Here is an 11,728-nt window from a genome sequence, read left to right on the forward strand (position 1 = left end):
CCGCTTGACTGGCTCCTGGTGTGTTGGGTACGGTGGTTGTGGCTGGAGGGCCGGTGGGCCAGGGCAGACTGTCAGAGCCGGTGTTTGTATTGGTTCAGACGGAGAAGGATAGGATTCACTTGGATGATAAAAAGCGATGTGAGGTCTATGTATGTTTTGAGGGGCCGTTGGGTTCTCATCTGAAGAAGGAGGTCAGGGAAAAAATTGGATTGACAAATACGTCAACATTTTTTCCCTGTTGACCTTGGAAAAATTTAGTTTAGATAAGCACAAAAAGGATGACAGGAAGAAGGAGGATGAGGAGAAGTGCCAGTTGCGTCTGATCCCACAGACTTTCCCAAAGTGATTGCAGGCGTTCACGATTTTGGCTAGTGTTATTGGGGAAAAGGCGCCGGATAAATATTTGCACCTTTTCTGTTATATGGATTCCATCGGGGAGGCTTACAAGGTCTACGGGAGGCAGGCTTGGTTGCGTTATGACGAACAGTTTCATCAGCGGAAGGCCATCCGCTCATAAATCTATTGGGATCAGAAGGACATTTGCTTCTGGTTGAGGGTAATAGCCCCCATGAGATATGGGCAGTCCTTTCACGGGGGTGGGGGGGGGGCTTCTGGCCAAACTCAAGGCAACAGTAACTCAGGGAGGGTCCTTTGGACAGTTCAATAAGGAATAACGTTTGGAACACCATTCTAAGTCTGAACTGGGTGCAAAAACCTAAAAAAACATCACTATGGGGAGATAAGGTATGCACACCAGTGACTATGTAAGGGGAATACATGAAATAGCAGAAACTGCTGTGTGAATACTGACTTGAAAAATCCAATAGCTATATGTAAGAGTGAAAATGTGAAAAATGGAATCTGCATTACTGCCATGAACATATGAATCAAGAGAAATTTAGCTACTGAATTGATCAATGCAATAGAGCCCCAACACTACGCCAAAGTATTTCTCTACGTTGGGGTCCCTAGCTTGTGTGTGTCCTCTCATGCAGTTAAAAAACTTACCGTGTATGGGAAGCTGAGACCCAGGCTATTTATGCGTATGATATGGATTGGCAATAGGTGTGGTTGGGGAGGGTTCACAAACGAAAAACTACTAACAATAAGGAATAACGTTTGGAACACCATTCTAAGTCTGAACTGGGTGCAAAAACCTAAAAACCCAAAAACCTAAAAAAACATCACTATGGGGAGATAAGGTATGCACACCAGTGACTATGTAAGGGGAATACATGAAATAGCAGAAACTGCTGTGTGAATACTGACTTGAAAAATCCAATAGCTATATGTAAGAGTGAAAATGGGAAAAATGGAATCTGCATTACTGCCATGAACATATGAATCAAGAGAAATTTAGCTACTGAATTGATCAATGCAATAGAGCCCTAATAATACGCCAAAGTATTTCTCTACGTTGGGGTCCCTAGCTTGTGTGTGTCCTCTCATGCAGTTTTCACTCTTACATATAGCTATTGGATTTTTCAAGTCAGTATTCACACAACAGTTTCTGCTATTTCATGTATTCCCCTTACATAGTCACTGGTGTGCATACCTTATCTCCCCATAGTATATTTGGACAGTTCAGGCCTCAGAAGTCTGGTTTGTGCTGGCAATTTAACGAGGGACAGTGCAATTTTAGGACAAATTGCAGGTTCACACATCTCTGTTCGCACTGTAGCAGCCCCTCTCATGGGGCCTCTAAGTGTTTTAAGCAAAATAAGGCCAAGTCAGGGACCTCTAATACCCATGGGGGAGACATCGGTGAGGCTTCACGTGATTCTCCTCTATCTAAATAGATTCCCTGATTGGGAGAATGCGGTGTTATTAATCGATGGTTTTGCTGCGAGTTTTCGAATTCCGTCTTCTGTTTTTCGGATTCCGCAGACTTTGAAAAATCAGTCCGCTTATCAATATCCGGCGGTGGTTAAGGAAAAGTTAGAGATAGAGGTGTCTTTGGGTCGTATTGTCGGGCCCCGCCTGTCTCTCTGCCTTTTTTCGGATTTGTTTCCCCTTTGGGGGTGGTACCTAAAAAAAGAGGCAAATACATTTCGGCTCATTCACCATCTGTCCTACCCATGGGGGGGGTTGCTCAATGACGGTATTGATCCGGATCTGTGCTCAGTGGTTTACATGTCGTTCGAAGAGGCGGAAAAGTGGGTGAGGTGCTGTGGCAGGGGGGGGCCCTGATAGCAAAAATGGATGTGGAATTGGCGTTTTGTTTATTGCCGGTTCATCCTGACAGTGTTCGCCTGCTCAGCTGTTGCTGGGACGCGGTTTATTTTATTGACAGGTGCCTCCCTATGGGCTGTTTATTCTTGTGTTCATTGTTTGAATTGTTTACTTCTTTTCTGGAGTGGGTGGTAAGAAATATTACTGGTTTTGAGTCTGTTATTCATTACCTGGACGATTTTTTCTGTGTTGGTCCTGGGGATTTTTGATTTGTCGGAATATTCTTGCAGCGACAAAGTAGGTAGCAGGGTATTTTGGCAACTCTCGGGTCTTGCGACGTGTATTTCATTTTTAGGTATTGTCATTGATTCTGAGAGATGGAAATTTTGGCTACCTGAAAACAAGGTGATGGCCCTCAGGGGTGAGGTGGCTCGGGCACTGAAGGTCAAGAACCTTACCTTGTGAGAGGTTCAATCCTTTCTTGGGAAGCTAACTTTGTGTGCCAGATTATGAATATGGGCTGAGTGTTTTCCTGTTGGCCTGCCAGTGCCACGGCCGGCGTGCTGGTGCCACACCATTATGTTCATATGTCAGTGGAGCTCAAGGCGGATTTAGCAGTTTGGGGGTATAATGGTCAGTCTTGTTTTATGGAACCACTGGTACACAATTCAGAAATTGATCTGTTAACTGATGTGGCAGATGGTTATGGTTTTGGGGCCTATTTTGGGGGGAAGTGTTGTACAAGTTGGTGGGTGGTGTAATGCTGGTTTGGTAAAAATATTGCTTTGATGGAAATTTTTCTGATCTTGGAAGGAGTTTGTGGAAGGAGTAGCTTCAGAATAGGAGAGTGTACTTTCATTGTGATATCATGGAGGTGGTTATGGCGATAAATAATATATTGGCTTCTTCACCTCCTGTGGTCAGTGTTCTTTGGTGGCTGGTGTTGGTTTGTTTGTTGGTTAATGCTTGTGTGACTGCCTCTCATGTGCCGAGTGTTTGGAATTCTATAGCTGATGCCCTCTCTCATTTTCATTGGGAATGTTTCAAGGCGTTGGCCCCGGAGGCAGAGGCCAAAGGGTTGGAGTGCCCTCCCAAACTCCTGAGTGTGGTGTCAAGTCCATTGAGCACTTGATTAAGTCTTCCTTGTCTGACACTATGTGGACTACTTAACAACGAGCGTGGCAACAATCCGAGTGTTTGGTGGATTCCTTCAGTTCATTTTTGTCAGAGGAGGATCAGGTAGGTGTGTGTTATTGCTATAGGTCAGTCAGTGGTCGACGGTTGGTTGTTCTCCGGTGAAGGTAAGTCGGCTGGTTGTGGGTTTGGCATTTGGTTTTAAGCATAGGAATTGGAGGGATTAGACTAAGAATTTTGTGGTATGGCAGGCACTAAGGGGTTTTCATAGGGGAAAGATGAGGAAGGATTGTAGGAGGCCGGTGTCATTTGCCCTGTTGGAGAGATTCGGCAGGCAGTTAAGGTTACTGTGTACTTCAGAATTTGAGGTGACTTTGATTAGGTTGGCTTTTACTTTTGCCTTTTTTGGCACTTTAAGGATCGGGGAGCTTGTGGCTGTTAAGTAGCTTAGCTCAGGTGGCATTTTGGCTCGGGATGTTCTCATGTTTGGTGACAGGGTGGAGTTTTGGATTACAAATTCAAAAATGGATCAGGCCAGTGAGGGCAGGTGGGTGGTTTTGGGGCAGTTGTGGGCTCTGAGATGTGTCCAGTGCATTGCCTGGATTGTTTTTTTAGCATTAGGGACCCAGGCTGATGGGCCATGCTGTGTTATGAGGATGGATCCTTTTTCCCCAATTATCAATTCAAGGTGATTTTTCGGAGATATATGTGGGCTCTTGGTTTGGATCCAGCGTGTTATGCACCACATTCATTCTGCATTGGAGCAGCAACTGTGGCTGCAGTTTGAGCTCTGACATACTTTAGAGGTTTGGTTGCTGGGAGTATTGGTAATATCAGGGTTATGTGAGGCCTCAGGGGTTTGTTAGAAGCTTTGTTGTTTAAGGTGTGTGGGTCAAGAGCTCTTCTGACTGTTTTTTTGTATTGTTTATTTTAGGGTAGATTCCTTGCTTGGTGTGGATTTTTGGCCACTTATATGTGTACTGGGCTGCGATCTGGGCCAATGTCCGCGCAGAAGGGAGGCAACTCAGTTTTGCGAGGAGCATGGCAATTGTCAGGTGGCTGGGTTTTTGGGGTATGTATTGGGGTCAGGTTTTGTCAAAGGTACACAGGGCGATTCGTTTGTATTGAACTCCGGACATTTTAGTTTCACATGTGGGTGGCAATGATTTGGGGGTTTCCACATTTCGAAAATTAATTTGGTGTATGAAGCATGATTTGCTCCAGCTCTGGGTATCCTTTCCAGGAATTTGTATGGTCTGGTCTGAGATAGTGCCATGGTGGAGGGCTCATTCGGTGGATAGGCTTAATAAGCCCCAGTTAAAGTTAACAGGGCAATTTCTAAATTTGTCATGAGGAAGGGTGGGGTGGCTGTTCATAACTTTGACTTGGAGGCTGGGTAGGAGGATTATTGGTTGGCTGATGGGGTCCACTTGAATGGAGTTGGTACTGATTTATGGTCTATGAGGTTGCAGGAGGGGGATCGAGAGTTCCATGGCCTTGCCTGGTGGTGGGGTCTCGAGCATTTGAGGATTTCAAAGTGTTCTCATTGTGGCGGTTGGGGTGGGTTCTCGAAGTTTGCCTAAATTGTTACTGGGGGTTCATGAAGATATGGATCCCTTTATTTTACAAGTTTTGGTTAGTGGTTTGGTGATTTGGTGAGACGCTGGCATAATAATGTCGGGTCCCGTGTTTTGTATTTATCCTTTCCGCCCTTTCTGTTGGTGCTCCCGAGTTGGTGTTTACATTTGGGAGAAAGTGTGGCTCAGGGGGAAGTTAATGTTTATAAGGTTATTAATTAATCAACAGATTTATGAGCTTTGAGGACGCCACCCAATCTAAGTTATTTTCTGATGTATATATGTTAAATAAAAGGCTGCTGTGGCCATTCATTCCAACTCTGTTGTCTGTGGTTGTTTCATAGCCGCTAGGGGTAAGGGGACAGTAAAAAAAGGCATATGGTTGGGTCACCGGAACTCGACTATACTAAAGTCATGGACCCTTAGTTTTTCTTTCCTAAACAAGATAAAGTGATTGTGCTGTGAAAGAGAAGAATGATCGAAGTTTTTAGCCACAGCATGACTGCTTGGTATTAATGCAGCCTTACGTTTGTCTGTTCCGTTTTAGTTTGTATACCTGGTTATTAAGACAGCAGTGTCATGATCAGCAATTCCATTCTCAGTGATCGCATTCCCATTTCGGCTTACAATAGACTTTTGCCACCGACAGAAACTGTCAAGAGACTTTCCAGCATGGTGATTAATTTCCAAGGTGGGCTGTTGAATAAGTGAATGGTCTAGCATTAAATCACATGAACCAATTAATAATTTATGGCTTGATGTGTGAAACTAAATCCTAGAACAACGGGCTAACAATGGCAATGGAAAATGATAAAATCAGTTTGGGCTTGAATGTACAGTAATCATTATATTAATATCCTTTAATATTCACCTGATCTTCAGTCAAGAGGATTAACCTCGTCACCATTATGTTCACAATGTTCCCCAGACTTGAGTCCTGGAAAAGTTTGGCAACCTGACCTCCAGGAAACAAGAAAATATCAGTCTTAATACCAATGGAAAAAAGGCATAATACTAAATTAAATAGATAGTTGTAAAGGAAACTTTTAAAGTTTGGTAAGATCTACCCTCCCACACCGTATGTATGGGCATATAGATTGTAGGAATCTGAATAAAATGATACCTTGATATCTGTGTCTTATTGCAGAAAAATCTATGATTTCTTATATATATATATATATATCTCCCTGAGAATCTGCCTTTTGAGCATGTTTTACATGAAGAGGAGGTGTTTCCCGTGTGAGACATGTACAGTAGATCAGGAAAGCAAACTGTCAGTTAGTACATGTCTCACATGGTAATGCTTCATTTCACCTAAAAAAAGCTTTGGAGGCAGATTCTCAGGGAGATTTATGTCCGGCCCTTAGATCTTTACAGCTCAATTACATATAAACAAAAATGTGGATTTCTCTGGAATAAGACATCAGATTGCAGATATCAAGGCATCAGTTTATTCAGCTTCTTATGACCTACATACTCATATTCTTGTCTTAAAAGGCTTCATCTTACTGACAGATTTCCTTTAAGATAACCTATTAAGATGACTGACAGGTTCCCTTTAAATATCCTAATATTTATCGATGGTCGGGTGTAATACTTACAATGTTCATGATAGCGAGGATGTACTGCTCAATGTCCCTTCTCCCATGATAGCCAATCATCATTTTGTCAGCAACAACCAAGGTCTCTACATATCTCTCTGTGCTAACTGATCGTTTGAGCGGAAGCGGCCCACGCTGTGTTTGATTGGATGTGGGTCTCAATGGAGGTGGCCTTAGGTTTCTTAACCACCAATGACGATCCCTCCAGGGTTTATCATCTGTTAAAAGAATATTTCCCTTGAAACTGTCATTTTGTACAAAACAGTGACTGATATAATACTTTCGGGGCTATACATATGAATTTATAAAAATATAAACTAAAGGCCGCTTTACACGCTACGATATCGCTAAAGCGATCTCGTTGGGGTCACGAAATTTGTGACGCATATCCGGCCGCGTTAGCGATGTCGTTGTGTGTAACACCTATGAGCGATTTTGAATCGTCGCAAAAACGTTCAAAATCGCTCATCGGTGACATCCCCCCCTCTTCCGAATTATCGTTGCGGATGATGGGACAATGTAGTTCGTCGTTCCTGCGGCAGCACACATCGCTACGTGTGACACCGCGCGAATGAGGAACATCACCTTACCTGCGGCCGCCGGCAATGAGGAAGGAAGGAAGTGGCCGGGATGTTACGTCCCGCTCATCTCTGCCCCTCCGCTTCTATTGGCCGGCCGCTTAGTGACGTCGCGGTGACCCCGAACGCACCTCACCCTTGAGGGAGGGATTGTTCGGCAGTTACAGCGACGTCGCAGATCAGCCGTACGACGGGGGCGGGTGCTATTGCACTCGACATCGCTAGCAATTGCTAGCGATGTCGTAGTGTGTAAAGCGGCCTTTAGCCTCAGCTGTCATCCAAGACATTTATGGCATATCCTTCCTCGGGACCAGCAGCTATCTCCAGGTCAGAGGACCACCAACCCCATCTGTCTCACCAGATGAATTCACTTTAGTGATTTGAGAAGTGGCTACACATACACAGATTTCCTCATTTACATGTAGAATACATTTGTACAGTAAGGAAAATTGTTATATATACCTATCACACCACAAGCTGCGTCCAGGTGCTGTCGTTGTAAGGAAGAACGCTTGTAAACCACATGAGGTGTGCCCTCACTTGTCTTATTATAGTTTCCACCTGGAGGCAATGGCTCAATGAGATATTCATCATCTCCCGACACTATCACTCCAAGCTAAAATAGAAGGCATGTAGTGTTACAAGAAGATATAAATATGACTTCCACTACATTTATATAAAGATAAATAAACATTACATTGACAGTGGCATGCAAACGTTTTGGCACTCCTTCTCAAAATTACTGTTATTGTGAACAGTTAAGCAAGTGGAAGATGAAATGATCTCTAAAAGGCACAAATGACACATTTCCTTTGTATTTTAGGCAAAAAATTTTTTTTTATATATATATACATACATACAGTATATATTTGTCATCTTTTACATTTTAAAAATTACAAAAGGGAAAATGGACAAAAAGTTTGGGCACCTTTGGAGAATTGTGTTCTCAGATAACATTGACCAAGGTTTCAGACCTGAGCCTGTTAGGGTTATGGCTTGTTCACTATCATCGTTAGGAAAGGTCAGGTGATGCAAATTTCACAGTTTTATAAAAACCCAGCCTCGTCTAACCTTGGGTTCTTCTAAGCAGCTGCCTAGCACTCTGAAAATGAATAGTGGAGGCCCGCAAAGTAGAAGAAGGCTATAAGAAGATAGCAAAGCATTTTCAAGTTGCCGTTTCCACAGTTTATTATTTATTTTTTATTTATTTTACTACTTAATCAATATGTCTTTGGAGAGTAAGGCCTTGTGCGCACGCTGCGCTTTTTGCTGCGTTTTGTGCATTTTTTGGGTGCAGTTTTGGTCCCAAAACTGCATGCATTTCCTCCCCCAGCAAAGTCTATGACATTTAATTTTTGCTGTCCGTACATTGCAGCTTTTTTTTTTTTTGCTGTGTCTTTATGATGACCACAAAGATGCAGCATGTCAATTCTCTCTGCATTTTTGCCAGCATTTTTGAGCACTTCCTGTCAATAGATTTGACTTAAAAAACGCACTGGGCAAAAACACTGTAAAAAACGCTGTAAAAAAATGCAGTATAACGCGACAAGAAATGCATGCTGAGGGAGCGTTTTTTGGGACCAAAAACGTGAATCTTTGTGGTCGCCACAAAGATGCAAGGTGCGCACAAAGCCTTAGAGAAAACCAGAGCACCAGGAGGAAACTTATTTTTTTCCCTAGCCAACGCAACAATGTATATAATCTAAACATTTGGGACATCTTTGGAGTTATTAAAAGTATATTAAATCTTTATAAAAGAATGGGCTCTAATACCTGTAAACATTGAAGAAGTAAAGCTATTAAAGACATTTCACAGATAGAAAACACAACTTGTTTAATTTCAATGAGTAAAAAGTAGCATTTTTCTCACCAGTCCATTGCAGTTGCTAATAGCCACCTTGGAGTTCAACTGTTGGTCCTGTATGTGGCCAACATAATGACAGTCCTCATACAGCTCATGCTTCCAATCCAGACCTCCACTTTTCCAGTACTCAACAGTGAAGTGCTGTCCTAGTAGATCTGTTTGAAGGGTAAGGTTGAGCAAGAAGCTAGAACTCTGAGCTTGTAACCGGTAGTACACCTGATGGTCGGATTCATCAGGGATACTTCGCCGAGACCTGTGGAAGCTTGGAGGAGTTCGACGAAGATCGTAGGTCAGGAACTTCCCACTCTGGTCCACCTGGGCGGGGAAGGCGATCTCATAATCGCTCAGACGAGAGAGGAAATCTGCTGGGTCAGAGGAGAGGACTTCACTGGCTGCTGTCATTCCAACGATGCAGTGACTTTGGCTGAATTACAAGGCACCACGTCAACCACAATAACAAGTACAACTTGAATGATTATAGGGCCAAAGTGCACTAATGGTTGGAACATTGTGTTTTATTATTCTATCATAAATGTATTATATTGGAGCAGATGTAAAAAAATTAGACTTTTTATCTGTATTTTACTAAATATGTTGGGGATATGATTTTGTGGCACTAAGATATACACATGTAATACAGTTTCTTCTCTCTTTTGCTTGTTAGAACAGTCTTTCTTAAAAAATACATAGCATTAATGGTCCGAAAGTGGGATAATTGAAAAGCACGTGACGAGATATTTCCATCAACCCCCTACAATTGAAAAAAAAGCTGTTCCATGTGCAATGTTTTTTAATTGGAGAAGGCTAGAACTTTGAACTCCTTTCATCGGATTTTTTATCTGACAAAAAAGACAAACACTGCCTGAAAACATGACAAACAAGAGTCTAAAATTTCATGTTTTGGACTCAGTTTCCATGAATAACATTAAAGGATATGTGGAGACTCACAATTGAATATAATTGTCCACTATTCAATAGAACCCTCCAAAAGAGTTCTCAGCCTAGAGCATTATCATGAACTCTCCTTACCCTTTACTATTACAATTACTTTCTATGTGATCTTCATAATTTTTATGTCCAATTATCAGAAAGAAAAAACTATTTTATGGGGTTGTAGAATTGATGACGTTAAGTGCGTTATCTCACATGGGTGGATGCTTATATATTTCCCACAAGCTGTTTGTAAATGTGTGTACTGTCTACGACTTCCAGGGGAGTTGGGAATGGTGTTAGGTTCACGTTTTTTTTCTCTGTGGTATGCTAAAAAGACTAATAAATAACTCTATGCTCTTTGGATTAAAGAGTTGGAATGCAGTCTGCAATAATTCAATCATCTGTTAAGAGTTTAAAGAGGTTGCAAGCCTATTCCATCTCTACTTTATGACCAAATGAGGATCAGTAGCTGCCTCCAATTATTCTCAGGGATCAGATGGGAGACTAAACCCTTTTTACATAAATAAATGTGACCTAAAAAGTTGGTAAAAATGACTAAATTATAAAATATATAAAAAGGTACACAAAAGTAAATGGTCAGTTGTCACAATAGAACTTGCCTAGTAATGTTGGGTACCTCTGAATCAAAGTTTATTGCTTGATATTACAATAATTTAGAAATACTCCATTCTCCTGAACTTTGTTCTGACTGTTTGGTTATAACTAGTGATGAGCGGAGTGCTGCCTAGTACCGGGAGCTCAGATGTACCATCAATGAAACAACGACCACAATGCCCAGGCTCACTTCACTGCATAATGTGTACAGGAACCCCAGGGAGAGCCATTCGCAGTCTCTGAATGGCTCGCACTGGGGTAAAAGCAATGCTTTCAGATGTAGTGTGTCAAAAGAAAAAAAACATCCCTCCTCCTCAGAAATAATCTTTCTGGCTGGCTGTATGTGATTGGAGAACTGCAGAATCATTGACTTCCATCATACTCGTTACTCGAGTGGAGCACTTTCAGAGTGTCTGATCTGCTCGGCTTGAGGACCGAGCACCCAAACATTTTAGTGCTTGCCCATCTCTAGTTAGAACATCTCTATTTCAAAATGCATTTCACATGTTGGCCCAGCTTTAATTCCTCCCTGGTATGGAAATTTTTACATCACATGTTTAGACTCCAAAATAGTGTGACAAATATCTCTCACCTTCTGACCTCTGTTTGGAATTTCTGGATCTTTTGAAACTTGAAGGCTTTGCTACAGTCATGGTGAAGGCCAAGGCCAATAATTCCCAGATAATTTTCATGGTGTCCAGTCTTCTTTGGCTCAGCTTTAACTCCCAGTTTCACCATGTCTCTGTCTCTTATGCCTTCTCCCCAGGACTACTAATCCAAGGCCTTTAAACACATCTTACCCAATTTTTATAATGTTTTTCTATATTTTTGTTCCTTTTCTCTGATTTAGGTTTATGGTGCCAAATGTTTATTTCTTACATATGTGTCTATGGATCTGAAAAAAAAAAGGATTTTTAAATATAATTTTATTATAGAATTTGTCTGAACAATATACCAAAAAATGAAATTTAACATCATTGTAATATACAGCACTGGCAAAAAATTAAGAGACTACTGCAAAATTGTCAGTTTTTCTGATTTTTCTCTTTATAGGTATATTTTTGAGTAAAATGTAAATTGTTTTTTTATTCTATAAACTACTGTCTTCGAATTTCCAAGCAATAAATTTGTATCTATTTTCTAGAATAAAGGCCCCATTACACGTGTCGATTTATCGTGCGATCGCATGTGCGATCGCACCCGCCCCCATCGTTTGTGCATCACGGGCAATTTGATGCCCGTGTCACACAAAGT

At 41.8% G+C, this 11,728-nt stretch overlaps 1 protein-coding gene across 1 annotated transcript in view; it reads right to left on the bottom strand.

Moving 5' to 3' along the window:
* The window catches only part of ADAMTS10 (ADAM metallopeptidase with thrombospondin type 1 motif 10), a 131,913-nt gene extending 122,585 nt beyond the window's left edge, over positions 1 to 9,328 (bottom strand). Inside the window, exons 1-5 of the mRNA XM_075343597.1 lie at positions 8,933 to 9,328; positions 7,525 to 7,678; positions 6,485 to 6,702; positions 5,755 to 5,838; positions 5,440 to 5,579 (exon numbers count right to left, since the gene is read on the bottom strand). Of these exons, the coding sequence (XP_075199712.1) occupies positions 5,440 to 5,579; positions 5,755 to 5,838; positions 6,485 to 6,702; positions 7,525 to 7,678; positions 8,933 to 9,328 (992 nt within the window). The remainder of the gene's footprint in view (positions 1 to 5,439; positions 5,580 to 5,754; positions 5,839 to 6,484; positions 6,703 to 7,524; positions 7,679 to 8,932) is intronic.
* Positions 9,329 to 11,728: the final 2,400 nt, after the last annotated feature.

The sequence above is a fragment of the Anomaloglossus baeobatrachus genome, chromosome 1 (genome assembly GCF_048569485.1).
Source record: "Anomaloglossus baeobatrachus isolate aAnoBae1 chromosome 1, aAnoBae1.hap1, whole genome shotgun sequence".
Taxonomy (NCBI): Eukaryota; Metazoa; Chordata; class Amphibia; order Anura; family Aromobatidae; genus Anomaloglossus; species Anomaloglossus baeobatrachus.